We start from the raw sequence: 17,706 nt of genomic DNA on the forward strand, positions 1-17,706 counted from the left end.
CAGTAATGGTGAACGGAATATGGATGACTTTTGGGGTGCACCAGGAATCCCTAAGGCTCCATTCTCATCTGACTGAGAAATGGTTTCCTACATAGTCATAGATGGTGAGCTCTTGAGGTTTCCATAATTCTTAAAACCACTATGGGTACAGAATATGGTCTGTTTAGAGTGTTTCATTCTGCACAGAGAGCAATAAAAAAAATTATTATTATTCCAAAACATCAATCTATAATCTCAGGAAAAGGTTGCAAAATTCCAGTTCTTTATGCTTGCCCGCAGGGCTTGGGTTAGCATTGCCTGGGTAACCGATGGTTTCCATGGCTCTCAGGCTCAGATGCTGTTTTCTTGCAATCATATGGAGGCATCATTGCTACCAGGAGATTTTGAGGGGCTTCAGCTGTGACTGACTCTAATTGGTGACTAATCCCACGTTATTACACAGGAAGCTAACAGGGCCCTAGGTAGTGCCATCATCCTTCTTGTGGCCAGTTAAGTGTTACCATAAGGCTGTTTGGTCCCCTCCTGTGGCCCTCCAGTCTTTACCGGGAGTGGGAACAGTTCCTGAGGGCTCATTTAGAACAGGACTGGTACCTGCCAAGCTGTTCATATCATCTAACAGCTTGCCTGTCTGGTTTTCTCAATAGGCCAATCTGCCCGGAGCCAGATGTGCATGTTGTTGCTAGGGCTAAAATCAAATCACTCGGTACAAGCCATGTGAGGGAAAGGCTCTCAGTAAGCTTTCTGCTATGATGCTCTTCCATAGGACGTCTCTGAACCGAGCAAAGTGAACCTTTCACTGTCATCTGAACCGGACTTTTGATCGAGTTGGACTCCCTAAATTCAATCCCAGATGAGCCATTTCTTTAATATACATGTGACTTTGACCTCCCAGGACCTTGTCAAATAAGCTCCAAGAGACAGGTTTAATCCAGCTCAAAATCCTGTCTTCTTCTCTGGGCTTGCTTCCTTCTATATTTACCTTGTTTCAAGGTCTAGCTCAAATCTACTTCTTCCATGAAATCTTCTGTGTCTCCTAACCCACAATGATCTTTTTCCTTTGATTTTCAAACCAAAAGGCTCCATCCAAAATGGAGAGTCTCCTTAGTGGATGACCCCAAGAGAGTATGTATTCAACTAATGGAAAGATGCATATGTCAATCATATCTAATCTTTTCCCACCAGCTCTCCTCCAGTCTGTCTTTGCTCCTGCTATATAAATTCCAAACGTAATCCTTCTGAACCTGAGTATTAGCCCCTTAAAGGCAATCATAACCTAAGCATTAGGGGATACCCACAGCAACACCTGCAGGAAAATTCCCCATTGCCCTTGTCTCCTAGATCAGGGCTTCTTAAACTTTTTCCATTTTTCATCTGAGAATTTTTACATCATCCCAATTATATAGATGCATAAATAAACATACAAATCAAACACTTACTGAAAATAAATTATAATTTTGTGACCCCCCCCCCACATTCAGTTATGAGTGAGGTCACAAACCACAGTTTAAGAAGTTGGGTCCTAGATCACCTTGTGGCTGCAGTAGGGGCCCTTAGGAGGGTGGGTGCCACTGAATAAAAGTCCTACACTTCCCTTTGCTCATTTGTGATAATACAGACTGAATCCTACAGGATGAACAACTATGGATTTGTTGTGATATGCACTGAAAATTTATATTATCATTCAGAAATCTATCCTTTCTCTAAATTTCCCTGTTATTTTATAGATTAACAACTAGATTAACAACTGCAGCACCATCTTCAATCTGTCATATCCTTCACCCCTAAACAAATGCACTCAGTTGCTTGATCTTGTCATTTTTGCCACCACAAAATCTCTGAATCCATCCGCTTCTCCCTGCTCACACAGTTACCACATTAGTTCAGGTCCTCAGTCGCAGCAGTGGCCTCCTAATTCATCTCTCTGCCTTCCACATACTCATTCTCTGCATTCATCCTTCACACAAATGACACAATGATCTTCTGTTCCTGTCATCCTCCCTGCCCCAGACAACAACAAACTCCAGTGGCTCCCTATAACCTCCAGAATTAAGTGGTGTTTCATCTTTATCTCATCCTTTTTAAATGTCTGTTTTTGTATCTATTAGTATAAAATATAAATGTATTTGGACATGTACATAATTTGTAAGTAAATATATATGTGAGAAGTATATGCTCAAAATTCTTTTTACTCATAGAGATATGTAATCAAAAAAGTTCAGATAATACTGCCCCAAAACTAAGTCTGTCCCACCCACTGACAAATATCATTTCACATGTGTGTCCTCACAAACAGAATTATAAACCCAGTCTGGGTAGGAGCTATGTCTTTGACTCCTACAGAAAGCCGAGCACAAAAGCTTTCTGCGCTTAGGAAATGGCTTCTGAATAATTAAATCAAGTATTTTAGTAGTCAGGAAATTTTATGTCTTTCTGGTAGAGTTAAGAGTAAATGGATTCTCCGAATTTTAGTTCAAAAGACCGAAAAGGGGAAGGTGGGGTTAGATCCCAGTTTGAGTTTGAAAAAGATCTGGGGCTTTTAGTGAACACCAAGCTCTAAATGAAATAATAGCACGATCTAAGAGAGGTAATAATGCTTATACAATGCTTACTATAATGTGCTAGGTTCTATGCTAAGTACTTTACAATTAACTCATTTCATCTTCACAATACCTCTGAGAGAGACATTGTTTTTTTATCCCCATTTTACAGATGAGGAAACTGAGACAAATAGAAGCTAATTAACTATCTCACAGGTCTTCATGATTCTAGACTGAATTCTCTAGCCACCATGCCCCACTTAGCTGCCCATGTAAGCAACATCACATAGGGACAGAATGCAGAGATTACCTGGCTTTGAATCCTGTTTACTGGCTGTGGGACTCCAAGAAAGTTATTTAACTTTTCTTGGTCTCAGTTTCCTTACCTGTAAAATGGGGACACAGGACTGGATGACTTTTTAGTTCTAAAATCTTTAATTCTAGTAATCTGGTAATTTTTAAAAAGCTAACACATTTTTATGCTGCATCATAATAGGAAGTGTCCAGAACAAAGGATGTGATCGTTCCCAATGTAGTATCTCTAGTCAGATCATTTGAGCCACATATTTAAGGACAGCAACTGAGAAGCTGGAATATTTCCAGAGAATGGCAATTGAACCAGTGAGAAAACAAGACATCATGATCACAGAAAGAGTCATTGATGGGACTGGAGATATTTCATTTTGCGAAAAGAAGATGAATAGATTCCATTAGTTGAGAGAATTGCTATTTAAAAAATATATTAAAAAAGAAAACAAAACTGGTATCTAAATAAAATGTGCTATATGTAATAATGCACAAGAAGTACACAGATAAGCATGGTGTTATATTGAATGATGCAAATAAATTAAGAAAAAAAGAAAAAAAGAGAAAAGAAGGCTTAAAGATAGTCCAGATGCTACTAACAAAGAAATCAACACAGGAGTGCTGGGAGTAGCAATGTCCCCCAGACCACCAGTCCTTCTTGCAACCCAGCCCTTATAGCAGTAATCATCCAAGAGGGCTCCCTGCCAACCAGTTGCTGCTCTTACAGGGAAGGCAAACCAGCCTAGCTGAAGCAGCAAGGTATCCTGAGAGAGACATAGAAAGTAGTCTACGCCAAGCAAGTCAAACCACCTGCTCCTGACCATCACATCCCTTCAGACCCTGATGAAAACAGTCCAGAATTCTGAACACAAGAGTCCTGGGGATAGCCCTGCTCCCAGCTGGGTGTTCTCTGTCATCATCCTGGGAAGCCATCCCCACGGCAGCCATTCCTGCAGCCATTATAGCCACAGCTACCGAGGACCCCGAAAGTAAAATTCTTACCACTGAAGTTTCTGTGAAATGTTCAAGAATAAAAACTGATATGATGTTAATCAATGGAAATGACATTACAGAAGCAGCATTAATATCTACTTTGCTGTTGCATCCCAAGGACTATGGGACCTTTCCATCTGACTTGTAGGTGTTGTTATTGTTGCTCATTAGAATGCTTAAACATTGGGACTGTTTTGCTTTTCTATTTATATGCTTATGCTTTGCACATAATAAACACTTAATAAATGCTTTATTTATTCAGTCAATCATTCATTCAGATGTCTCGAGGTAGTTCAAAGATGAACAAGGTCCTTAAGTTCAATTTTTCAAATACAGTACCTACTGGATTCTCAGCTCTATCTTCTTGGCTGAGTAATAAGTCACAGAATCTCAGAATCCTAACAGCATAAAATATCCCTGACAAATGACTATCTAACCTCCCTTTGAAGACCTTCAGTAGCAGGAAACTCACCACCTCACAAAGCAGACTATTCTGCTTCGGAACATTTTTAATTATTGAGAAGATTTTCCATACAAGTGGAGAAAAAACCTATCTATAATCTCTAGTATTGCTCTGAGATTTGTCTAGTACCTCTTCCAAATGGCATCTTCTTAGCCATTTATAGATAACTCTTAAACCTTCTCTTCTTAATGCTAAATGTTCCCTGTTGAATTTTTTTCAACTAATATGTCATGGTCCCCCATCTTCTTTACCATCCTAGTACTGGCTGCTTGGTCTTGCCAATGTGTCCTAAAACGGGAAGCCTAGAAATGACCACCAAGCAGAAACTACATGAGGAGAAAGGAGAAGGCATGGTTCCTGCCCTCAGGGAACTTGCAGAATAACTTGGGGAGTACAGAAGTCAAACTTATGTAATAGCCAGAACAACAAAATATGCAAAAAAGAGGGAGAATTCTGCACATACTTGGCAAGTTTTGTATTTACTTATTGAGTACCTAATTCTCCCACAGACTGAGACAGAAATAAAGAAGCAAAGAATTCTAAATTGGTTAGCCAGGCTTTCATCCCTGATACACAGAGCCCCTGGAAGGAATGTGTCTATTCAGCACAAAAAGCTGAGGGAAGCAACTCTAGCCACTGTGGGCTCAGCCACCTCCCTTATCAGCCTCCCCCACATGAAAGCCACAACCCTCATGATCTCCATAAGCTAAGTCAGCCTGTGTCCTAGTGGGCTAAAGGGAATGGGTGGAGGGGAGGTTGTGAAGAAGGATGGCAGAGGAAGAAGGAGGAAAGATCTCCTAATGTCCCATAAGGGGCTGGATTGTTGCGATTTTTTAGTTTTCATAAAAAATGTGGGTGAGGCAGCATGATATAGTTGATAGAGCTTAGGGCTCAAGTCTTGCTTCTAATACAGAATGACTAGGTGACCTTAGACAAGGAATTTACTCTTTCAGAGTTCTAGGCAGACCTCTCAGACCATAAGCAGCAGAGGGTGTATATTCCAGTACTAGTAGAGGGATTTTTTTCCATATACAAATGAAATCTTAAGTCCTATATTTTAAAAATAATATGAATTTCCTTCATCCTGATTTTTCTTTGCTCACGATAAATGAGGAGGAGAAAAGAGGAAAGATTAGAGAGGAAGGGAACATGTCCAAAAAACAAGCATTTATTGAGTGCTTACTGTGTACCAATGTCAGCTCAAGGTAGCAGAGGACCTGATATTTTCTTAATAAAAACAGGTTGTTTTTCCCCAAAAGCATGCCCACTGTTTCAGCTGATTATCACAAAAGCTCTTGTAAGGCAGGCAAGTGTTCATCAATCATAGGACCTAGAGCTGGAAAGGACCCAATAGATCATGGGGTCCAAATCCCTTATCTTCCAGATGGGTAACCACAGAACCACAGAGAAATGATGCAAATGATGCAGAGTCAGACACTGGTAGGAAGGAGCAGAACTGAACTTTGATCCCATTTTTTCCAAAGCCACATGTCTCCTCTTTCCACAATCCCATAATGCTTTTGTGTCATAATGCTGATTTTATAAAGGAGAAAATTGAGGGTCATGGAGAGGAAAGGACTTTTCTTGGCTCCCCGCCTTATTACTTATAAACGCTGGCACTAAAACTCCATTTCCTGATGCCCATCCTAATGGCCAATACTCCACTCAGTAGACCAAAGAGTCAGCCTAAAGTGTGGGAGGGAATAGGTCACTGAATCTTCTCGAGGGTACTTGGGAAGGTGCACAAAGTGATCTCAGTTACTGAGGGAGAGAAGAATGAGGACTTTTATCACAGAATGCTAAGAAATCAGTCAAGAAGCAACAGATTCTAGGGCTAAAGGGGAGAGGGTGATAGACACTTATTTCTAAAAGCAAGGAAGCTTCTTCCCTCTTACTGATGAGTTTTGAGATTTGGGGGGTGGGGTGGAAATAGGATATCTTTACATCACTAAAAGAGACTACAAGTGACCTAATCAGAGATCTGTTCGTAAATGTTTAACAACAGGCTGATTACCCCTCCCCCCCAAAAAAAGTACATGCAATATACTTTTAAGTTTAATCAGCATTATTACATATTCTCTAATACTTTCTTAAGTCTAGAAATCATCAAACAATAAATCAACTCTTGATTTATAATATTTATGATTTCCAATGTGAAAATGTTCATATTGAAAATTGAACAATCTTTCTGGAGCCAGTATGACTGGCTCTAGTATACCACTCCCCCTACCCCACAAGAACCTTTTTCTCATTTTTTAACAATGACAAGGAAAAATAACCCTTTCTGTCATTTGACTAATTGCTTTAGCATTTCATTTTCCAGGATTTTTATAAGGACTTTCTATTTCCCAGCCAGTCCACTGCATTCTAGGCCCATTTTCTCTTGGGCTGCTCTCTCCTGACCAGATTTCCCCCTCAGGGTTACTAAAACTAGAAGGAAAGCTAAGAAATATGGAATTGTAGCTTTAAAAAGGCTTGATTTCCAGTCAGAGGAATTGGATTTGAATGGTGTATCTCTAGTTTATTCCCTATGTGACCTAGGCAGGTTAGCTAACTTTTATTGTCCTCATTCCTCATCTGTAAAATCAGGGTAGGCTAAACTAAGTCGGCCTTCCGATTCAAATTCTCCCCTTCTGAATAAAGACATCCAATGTCACTCACGATAATAGATATCTCTGCTTGAGGGATGGCTACTAGCTGGCTGAATGACCTTGTCCCTCTCTAATAGGTGTAGCCAAGACACTAGCAACTAGATGACTATGACCTCTGAGCTACAATTGCAGAGATGGTGAGATCTGTTTTTTGAGAGAGGCATTCTCTATTTGCTAAGAAAAACTATTCTGTGAAAAGAGCTGCATTTTCCTTTAAAAAGAAAATTTTTTAAAGACAATAAGCACCAGGAGATAAAAGATATAATTAGCTGATGAAAGCTCCCAAGCGCAGGCAGCTGGTATTAATGTTTGCAGGGCTCCCCGAGTATGGGATGAAAGGTGCTACAGACATAAGTATAATCAGCTTAGGCTTAGTGGGAGCGTAGAGGTTGTGAGCAGACTGTGAGAAGGGAGATCGAGGCAGAAGTCAAGCTGAGAAACAAAGGCAGCTAGATTAGTGTGTAGAACTGCTGAACATAGCTGTGCCCGGTGCTTGGGGGGCCACTGAGGTCACAGAATTGTATGAAAGGCTGTCTGAGGTCTGAGTCCTAATCTTTATTGTTGCCAGCTCTCCTGAGATTCAATAATATCAGACCAGGACACCCAATTTCGAGCAGTAGCAGCTGCTTCCCCCGCAGCTACAAGACAGGTTTAAATATTTTATTCTCCTAAAACGTTGGCATGTAAATATTTCAGTGTAGGGAAGAAAGGGAGCTGTTTGAGGAGAGAGAACTCCTGATGTGGGGGTGTTCTGGAAGAGGCTGGGTGGAGCTGCTGGGCCCAATATTGGTCCTGGCACTGAGGATGTATGTTTTGGAGGGGGTGTAGGGTGGGAGTTTAGGGTGACCCAGCCAGACCGTGTCTAGTCACAGCTTTCCCACTGTCTGACCTGGGGCGAGCCATGCTCTTCCCCACCCCCACCAGGGCCTCTGCACTGATTTCCTCATCTGGTAAATGACAAGTTATACTAAATAATCTCCAAAGTCTTCTTCCCGGCTCCAGATTCTATGTATCTCACAGATTTGTTGAGAGGAAAGAGGTTTGTAAACCTTAAAGCATCACAGAAATGGAATTCACATTGTTACTATGCCCTAAGTTCAGGAATTCTATGTTCTGTGTTTCAAGGGCTACTACAGCTCTGAGATGCTGTATCCTTTGTTCTAAGGGCTTTTCCAGTTTGGGCATTGCACGTTCCAATGGCCAATATAGGACCAATATTCTCTGTTTTGTGTTTCAAGGGCCCCGAGATGCTGTATTCTTTATTCTAAGGGATTTTACAGCTCTGTCATTGCATGTTCCAATGGCAATATAGCACCCATATTCTCTGTTATGTGTTTTAAGTTCTCTTCTAAATCTCATGATCTAAGTTGGATGTTTCAAGAATATCTGTGATATTCTGTATTCTGTGGTCTAAAAAAATCTTTCTAACTCTTCCTGACATTCTATGCTTTAAGTCCGACAACTTGGTGGCTCAAATAAATAGAGCAGTAGACCTGGGTTCAGGAAAACTCATGTTCAGATTCAGCATCTATCATTTGGTGGATGTATGAGCCTGGGCACACATCTACCAGAAGTATTGTAAGGTACTCTGGAAACTTAAAGAGCTATACAAATGCTGCTTTTTCTTCTTCTTCTTCTTCTTCTTCTTCTTCTTTTTCTTCTTCTTCTTCTTCTTCTTCTTCTTCTTCTTCTTCTTCTTCTTCTTCTTCTCTTCTTCTTCTTCTGATGAATTCTCATAGTTCTAACGTTCTATGTTCCAAGGGTCATTTCAGCTCCTTCAATTTAAATTTTTGTGTTCTAAGAATCTTCCCACCTCTGACATTCTATGACCTACCTCAGCAGGCTAGGATGACCCTGCAGTATCTTCACTATTTAACTATTTCTTGTATTCCCAAAAGACTGGTTTCTCCTTAACAGTTCAGAAAGGCGCTGTCCTCAGATAGCCCCCTGCTGGCAATAGCTGTTTGTGCCATCGATTGCCCTTACTCTGTGATTCCTGGGGGGGTGGGGGTGGGGGGATAAAGTGGGGTGGAGGGGAGCAGAAAGGCACCATGTTTGCCATACTTTTATCTGTCTATATCAGCTAAGGAGAGATGAGGAGCAAAACTCTCTCCCAAAGCTAATACATATTATACAGATAATCACATCAGCAATAGAAAGGTTGAGAGGTAGGAAGTAGTAGAGTGGGGCCTGGCTGCTTGAGAAATGCTGCTTCAATTGGAACAGTCATCTCTGCTATCAATTTAGGGGATTAGGCAGAGTTCTGATTGAACACCATGAGCCAATCTAATTACCCTGTCCTGGCCGTCACTTCAATCCCTCTTGTCCAACAGAGGCTGTTTACAATAATGAAGGCAATGAGATAAACCAAATGCATAAATTCATTAAAACTATTAAGTATAATTGATTTTTTTTTCAGAGAGGCAAGACGGCCAGCTAGCATATCACCCAGAAGTTCAGCACCCATGCCCCCAGGTCTCAGACACCTGGGTTCTGACAGGCTTCCAATATGTTCACCAACCTTGTTAGCACCCTGAAGTAGTAAGTAGGGAATACAAATCCCTCCCATCAAGGCCTAATTAAAATCCATTATCCAAAGAAAATACTTCTTTCCCTGTTTAACTGGAGGAGGAAAAAAGGGAGAGTAATATTGATTTGCAAAAAAATTTTCCCCTATAGCCCTTCACCATTATATCTTTTCTTTTCTTGATCTAGCACATTAGTTGTAAAAAGCATATTTTTTGACACTTATGATTCATATTGTCTTGTTTTCTGATAATTATGTGTGTGTTAATTCTCAAAATATGTCTGCATCTTTGGCTTGCTTTCTGACTCCTTGAAGACCAAGCCTTTCTGTCCTGGGAAGGAAGATAGTGCCCTTCCCTATGCCTAAAACAGAAGATTAAAATGATTTCTAGTTTTAGAACTGGGGTTTCTGCAGTAAATATTCCCAGACATCTTATTTTACCTCTCAACCTCATTGTCCTTATCTGAAAAGAATTCTATCTGCTCTGTCAATGTGTTAGATAATGATTATCATCATCATTGCTATCATTATCATCACATCATCATTGAGGTCATGGTCCCCAGCTGAGCATTAGGTACATAGTAAATGTTTGTTAAAGTGAATTGGTTAAATTCTGGTGGAATACAATTCAAACTCCCTGTAGAATGGCCCAGAGTATGTAGAACAGGAATGTATAAGGGCAGAAAGGAGGAAAGGAAGATACTTGCCTGATATCATAACCATACATGTCTTTCTCTGGGCGACCATGGATGATCCAGTGAGCCAGCTCCTTTCCACAGCCACCTCCCAGCATCATTCCTGAACAAAGGGAAAACACTGTGCTTAAATTGTCTCTCTCATCTTTCCCAGTATCCTTCACTCCATCCCAGCTACTTCATCGCTAGGATATCTTCCTTGGCTTTCTCTGCTCATATCTCCAGGTTAGTTTATAGTGTCCTGTTCCCAAGTTAGGAAGCTTCCTAATCTCAAGCCCTATCTTCTCTGGGGCACCTTCCTTGATCAGGTTTGCCTTGCACAAGGATACAGAAAAGGGGATGAGCTAAGGGAAATGAGGGAGATCAGTGAGGTAGATCTATGCAACTACATTTCTAGGATCATAGATTTAGAGTTGGAAAGGACTTGGATTTATCCTATTGTATAACTTATTCTACTTCCTTACTTTACAGATGAGGAAATGGAGGCAGGGAGAGATTAAGGAACATGCCCACCTAGCAAGCTGCCTCAGAAGGCTTTTGAGCTTGGTAGGCCCTACAATAGTCTATGAATTCTTTGAAAGAATTAGCCATCAAAAAGGATTTTGGTAACTTGGAAAGTGAAGATGAAAAATGGGGACAATTCTGCTTCCCAGAATTGTTTGAAGGGGAGCACTGCTATTATCTATGTATTATTATGACAAGGATCTAATGCCCTTACCTGCACTGTTGAAGCCACAGCCCAGAAAGAATCCCCGAAGCTCAGGTGCCTCCCCCATCAGGGGCTTGTGATCAGCTGTAAAGGATTCTGTAAGAGAGGAAAGAAGTAAGTCTCCCCTAAGGTAAACCAATATAAGCCCAGAAGAAGAAGTGGCAGCACTATAACCCAACAGAATTAAAATCCCTTGATTCCTCATCTTAATCTGCTTTCTAGCTGAGGGTATTAAAGTTACTTTTCCAAGGGAGAACCTTGATTCTATAAAATAAGATTAGATTAAAAGATCCCCAAGGTCCTATTTCACACTGATATTCATGGGATCATTGAGGCTCACACTTGGAAGGGACTTCAGAGATCCATCCTCCAACTAGAAAAAGAAATTCCTTATACAACATCCCTTTTACAACAACAATCTCCATTTACAACATTGCAACAACAGCGTGATGAGTCATCTTCCAACCTCTCCTTGGAGACCTACTTTCAGGGGAATGTGTCTGTCCCCCCAAGGCAGCCCCATCCCATTTCTTTGTTGTAGGGGTTCAGTATTTTATGATCACTTGGGGTTTTCTTGGTAGAGATATTGGAATGCTTTGCCATTTCCTTCTTCAGCTCATTTTACAGATTAGGAAACTGAGGCAAACAGAGTTAATTGACTTTCCAAGGGTCACACAACTAGTAAGTGTCTAAGGCCAGAATAGAATTCATGAAAATGAAACTCCAGGTCCAGCACTCTGTGTGCTATAGTACCACTTCACTACCCTTTCCCATTTCTCTGAGTAGCTCTAATTGTTAGGAAGCTTGTCCTTATGTCAAGCCTAAATTTTCTCTTCAAAATCTCTCTTCAAAATTTCCTCTTTAGAACTTCTACCTATTGCTCCTGGTTCTGTCTGCCCTTTACAACTAAGCAGAACAATAATAATAACAATAATAATGAAATTAGCATTTACACTTTGTTTTGCTTTACAAGTATTCTCATTTGATCTTCACAACAGCCCTGAAGTATTATTATCCCCATTTTATAGATGAGGACTTTGAAGTTAAGTAACTCCTGTAGGATCACACACATTATACATAATCTTTGATCCAGTGATACTGGCCTCTTGGCCGTTCCATGAACAAAATCCTCCTTCTCTCAGCTCTGTTTTTTTTTTTTTTTTCTGAATGTTTCCCATGCTTGGAATACCCATTCTTCTCCCTTCTGATTACTGATCTCCCTGGCTTCCTTTAAGTCCCAATTACATTTTTATCTTCTATAGGAAGCCTTTCCTAATCCCTCTTAATTCTAGTACTTTTTTCTCTTTTAATTATTTCTTCTTTGTTTTGCACATAACTTGCTTTGTATAAATTTGCTTGTATGTTGTCTCCTCATTAGACTGCAAACTCTTTGATGGAAGGGACATATTTTTGCTTCTCTTTATTTCCACAGTGTTTTAGCACAGTGTTAAGTAAATGAGTGAAAGCTAGGATTTGAACTCAAATCTTCCTGATTCGGGAGTATAGCTTTCTATTTAATTTAGATGCCAAACCCATCATAGCAGCTCTTCAAATATTTTATAACAACTAACATTTCTCTTTAAGCCTTCTTTTCAGGCTTATTTGATTCTCAAATAGCTACCCAAATTTTCTCTCTTTCGGTGTTCACCAATTCATCTTCTTACATGTCTTCTTAGATTGTGATCTGCACAATTGAAAAGAGGTGGCCTGAGTAGGGCAGGGCAAGCACCTTCCTTATTTCTAGAGGCCATATATGCCTCTCTTACTTCAGCCTCAGATTGTATTAGCATTTTTTGGCCGCCATATTAAACCACTGACTCATAATAAACTTGCTGTCCACTAAAAACCACAAGTCTTTTTTCAGACAGACTGCCCCTTCAAATTCCATGCTCTGTATTTCACTGTTTTCTGTTCCTTGTTTTCTTCCAGCTCTTGAGTTCTAGAGCTGAATGCTTTATGTTCATTGGTTCCTGCCAGATCTGTGTTCCATAATCCTAGACTCATGACTATAATATTTGTGCCTCCAATTAATGTATTCCTCTGAAGGAATCCAGCTTCCCTATTATCTCCTGGGGGCTAAAGGATACTTGGCAATGTTTGTCTTTCCTGCCATAGGGAGACAATTATTTCCAAAAAGGGGCCACAAAATGCAGTTGAAAAATCAGAAAAAAAAATTTCCTTTCCCTCTTCCTCATATGCTGCTCCTCACCCTCATAAAAACAGGATTCAAAGATGCAAGGTGAAACTCCCACCTAATTAAAATTATGTTTTAAGTTATGGGTTATTCATTCCATCTAAAGTATTATTTTAAACACTTTTTTTTCACCTCCAATCCCACACAAGCTTGGGAAGGTTACAGGGCTAAATTAGTCATTTTTTTCCCCGACATACCACAAATTCAAGCTGGTATTTCACGTGTGTGTTTCTCTTAATCTGTCTGCTGGGGAAGTGTGTCCTGAATTTCAGATAAATACTTCTTTATTAGCCTAATGGATTAAAGCTGAAAAATAGCCTGGAGCTTTGGTATCTATTTATTCTCCAGTCTTATAGCCAGGGCTGCCAATCTAGTCTGTCCAGTCCCTGGCAAAGGAAGGGGCATTGGGAAAATATACTCCATTCTGAAGCAAGAGATCTGGGGGGAAAAGAGGTCCTAGCCTTGACCCTGGCAAATTTCTAGGACATTTCTCTATAAGCCTTTATTTACCCTTTTATCAAATGGGGAAAATAACACCTTCCCTCACAGTTACTGACATTCACAAATGAAATCAGAAGTGGGAAGGGAAGGAAAGACTAAGGTGTTGGAAGAGGACTCAACATATCCAATAAGAACTCTTTCAGTTTACAGAATGTTACATGTGAAAGATATGAAGGCTTCTGAAAGGGGGAGAGAAGAACCACAGGCAGAGCTAATTAGGTGATATGATGGAAAGGGTTCAAGAAACCCTGGGTTCAAGTCCAGCCTCAGACCCTTACTGACTGTGTGACACTAAGCAAATCACTTCACCTCTGCTTGCCTCAGTTTTCCTGTCTGAAAAAATAGGGATTGAAAAGAACACCTATTTCCCAGGATTGTTGTGAGGATCCAGTTGCTTATTATAATACAGCAAAACACATTATTAAGAGTATGGGATTTCTATGGGTCAGTCTCAACTTTTACCACTATCTATGTGAACTCAGGCAAGACATTTGTTTCCATGAGCCTCAGTTTCCTCCTGTGTAAAATGCAAGGGTGCAGACCAAATGATCACTGCAATTCCTTTGCTATAAATCCCATGTTGTATATCCAGCTACCCTCTGTTTGAATAACTGCTGTCCTAGTTAATATGGAGCTGGGTCAAAATTATCATTCACTTTGGGGAAATCATTGCACTTAGCTTCAATTCTCCCCTTGTAAAATGGAAGTAGCCCTCTTGCTCTCCCCTACCTCATGATCCACCTGAATGCTGAGGGGTGGAGATGTGGAGGGAGGAGCAAGGGAGGAGAGAAAGAGGTGCTATATATATAAATTCAAGGTGGGAGTATTTTAGGAGCTGAGCTCATTCTGTTTACATCCCACGTCTGTTTCCAGCTCCTTTGGTTCCCGAGAGGCCAAAGAAAGGAGGTGAATCAGGGCGCAGGAACACTTGGGGGAAAAAATACCTTCTTTTAGAGCTGTTCTTGCTGCTCTCTTAGGTTTTTGTTGCTAACTCCACATGGGTGCAGACCCCAAACAGAAGCAGCTTCTGTCTCTGCCAGGAGAAGAATAACTCTAATCCTCTCATATGTATATTCAATTTTATTTTTTTAAAAAAATCATTAGGCCTATTATTTCATTTCACTTTCACAATGATCCTGGGTCTTAGGCAAGGGAGGGATTATTATTAATTATTATTATCATTCACTTTATAGATGAGGAAACTGAGGCATAGAGTAGCCACAAGATTTGACCAAGGTCACTCAGGACCCCATTTTCTTCCAACCTTAAAAGACACCTCCACTTACCAGGGCCACATACAGTAGATTTAATCCCTGTTTTCTCCAGTATTGGGACTCGGTTAATGGCACCTTCGATGTGCTGGGTAAACACATCCCAGTCCAGGTCAAAAAGTCCAAAGGCAAATTTATCAGATACCTGCAGAAACAAAATGGGTCTTAGAAAAAATACATTTCAATCACTGGAAAAGGGAGAGTCGAGGCTAAAGAACAAGTCACTATCATAATTAATTAACCAAAAGCTGTCTTTGAAAGGAAGAATCCCTGGTTTCAAGTCCCACTTCTGAGACTTATCAGCTGTGTAATCACACAAGTCACTTAACCTAGTTGATCTAGGTAACACTCTAATAAATTGCAGAGAAGGTGCCTGGCTGCATCAGTGGAAGGAATTTCCTCACCTGGGACCAAAAAGATCACAGATCCAGTCCCCATTCTACTAATTAGGTTTAGGTAATGGGTTTGACCATCTCATTCAGCCTTTTCTATTCCCTATACAGAAATTGTGATCCTTAATTCTGACCACCTTACAAGGAGCTTTTTCTTACTTTTCTTACAAAAGGAATTAATTAGTCAAGAGAATGTGTATGGCTCTCTTTAACCAGCCCCCAAACTGGAGAGCCAGTTTCAAGCTTGCAGCTTGCTGGTGTTGTGTTAGGAGTTTAAAGCAAACTGATAATTAAGCCTCAGTAATTCTCAATCTTTCCAAGAAGGGGATCAGGATAGTTTCTTTCTCTTTCTCCTCAGGCCTTTGTCACCAGGGTACCTACCACTCACCTCTTCCCAGAAGATTGGGTTGGACTCATAACCTCCTACAGAGAGAGCATCCCCTTGGAGACGGAGATAGACAGAAGCATCATGATCCCGAACATTGGGCATGTTCTACAAAAACAAAAAAAGAAAAAAGACATGGGAAGAGGCTTATTAGTCTAGAAGGAAAGAGGGAAAAGGGGAAAGAAATGATTTGTACAGATATAGTCTCTCATTCTCTCTCTCTCTCTCTCTCTCTCTCTCTCTCTCTCTCTCTCTCTCTCTCTCTCTCTCTCTCTCTCTCTCTCTTCCTTTTTCTCCCCTTTTCCCTGCCTCTCTCTCTCTGTTTCCCCTTGTCCCTGTCTCTCTCAGCCATTCAATACATCTCTAAGTTTCTTTATAGCACTGAGATCTTTATGGATTCTTGATCTCAATTCTGTCCCTTTATACTGGCTGCTCTTCCCTTCTCCCACCTCAAATGTACTTGATCTTGACTTACTTCTCATGTTAGAATCCTTGTTTCTTTCTATGTGAAGCTTTTTCTCATTCTCTACTAGTGACTTCTCAAAAAAAAAAAAACTTGCCTTGCATTTATTTTATATTTGTAAGGATAGGATTGATTTACTGAGTCAAGCCATCCCACATTCCTTAAAATAAGTCATTAGCTGCCCAATAAAGCAATTTCAAGTATAGGCTTTTCTGCTGAGTTCTTGAAAACTGGAGTGGAAACTTGGTCAAGATCAAGAAGTGATGTGTAAATTATCAAGTATGTTGAGAAAGGAGGCATTGAAATGACTGGAGCAAACTTGTTGTTTTATTAAGATTCTGAGAGAAGAATTGCCTGGGTGGGAAGGAGAAATTTGAGTTAGCTTTGACCTCGTCTTCCCCCCAATCTTATGAGCTACATCAGTCCAGAAGATTCTGGACTTCACATCTTCCCCTTAAGTGTCTCAGCATTGTCTACTTGCCTTCAGTTGGCAGGAGTGTGTACATTGGGACAGAAAGAGAGACAAGGAACCCTGCCTAATAGGAATCTTATTAATGGGGGGAAAGGACTTCTTTCTATGAAGAGTGGAAATTACCCCAGGGACTTCCCCCCCCTCTCCCCAGGCAGTTCTTCCTCAAGGATTTTACTGAATCACCAAGTTTGCCCCAATCTCTGAAATGATTCTCTGCTCCACTTGTTTCATAATTGCAGCATGACCAAGTTTCCTAGGCCCAAACATAACATCTGGACTATGTCATTCCAGTTCCAAGATTTTTCCTATTTGGTCTAAAACCTGTAACTGACTTTGATTCAGTAGTCACTTAATGATTTACTTTGAGTGGAAGTGGGGCGATTTGATTGAGGAGTTCAATTAACCCCTATATTTTATCCATGTCTATATGTGTTATATGTTGTTTCCCTTACAGAATCCTCTGAGGGAAAGGAACTGTTTTATTTTTGTCTTTGTATCCCCAGAAAATGCTACAGTATTTTAGATATATAGTAAATGCTTAATACATATTTTTGATTCATCGATTACTTGATTGGTTCCCTTGTTGTTAAAATTCTATCCCTCTGAAAATTACTTTGTATATATTTAAAATATGCTTCTGTACATGTTGTATTCCCTTCCCCTGGCCAAGTGAGTCTTTGAGGGCAGGGACTTTTCTTTTTACACTTTTGTGCCCTGTACCTAACACAACCAATCATACATAATTGGTAGTTAATAAATGTTTATCTAATTGAACTCACCCTACCAGAACCTGTCTCTATTACCACCAGGACTACATCATTAAGCCTTCCTGCTTCCATCAACCCAACCCCCAGTTTGTCATCCAAAACAAATGAAGCTGTTTTCTCATAGACATTAATAATTTTCTGCTGCCTTAATCAGCCATCAAGTTCAGTGTCAGCTACAGGCCAGTAGCTGAAGGCACTGTGCCAACACTGCTTCTGGGTCTCTCTATTATCTCCCCACTCTGGGAGGTTCTTCCTTGTCATGAGTCTTCCCATTTTCTCCATTTTTAACAGCTAACCCAAAGCATGGAATGATATACCCCTTCCTCTCTTGCTCATCCAAACGTTACTCATTCTTCAAATCCCACCTCCTCCATAAAATC

The 17,706-nt window shown here is 40.4% G+C and overlaps 1 protein-coding gene across 2 annotated transcripts in view; it reads right to left on the reverse strand.

Annotated features, from left to right (window-relative positions):
- The window catches only part of SARDH (sarcosine dehydrogenase), a 135,578-nt gene that overhangs the window by 90,393 nt on the left and 27,479 nt on the right, over positions 1 to 17,706 (reverse strand). For both annotated transcript variants that reach the window (XM_051980288.1, XM_051980287.1), the window contains exons 7-10: positions 15,628 to 15,732; positions 14,863 to 14,992; positions 10,891 to 10,977; positions 10,185 to 10,275 (exon numbers count right to left, since the gene is read on the reverse strand). In XM_051980288.1, the coding sequence (XP_051836248.1) occupies positions 10,185 to 10,275; positions 10,891 to 10,977; positions 14,863 to 14,992; positions 15,628 to 15,732 (413 nt within the window). The remainder of the gene's footprint in view (positions 1 to 10,184; positions 10,276 to 10,890; positions 10,978 to 14,862; positions 14,993 to 15,627; positions 15,733 to 17,706) is intronic.

The sequence above is a fragment of the Antechinus flavipes genome, chromosome 2, assembly GCF_016432865.1.
Source record: "Antechinus flavipes isolate AdamAnt ecotype Samford, QLD, Australia chromosome 2, AdamAnt_v2, whole genome shotgun sequence".
Taxonomy (NCBI): domain Eukaryota; kingdom Metazoa; phylum Chordata; class Mammalia; order Dasyuromorphia; family Dasyuridae; genus Antechinus; species Antechinus flavipes.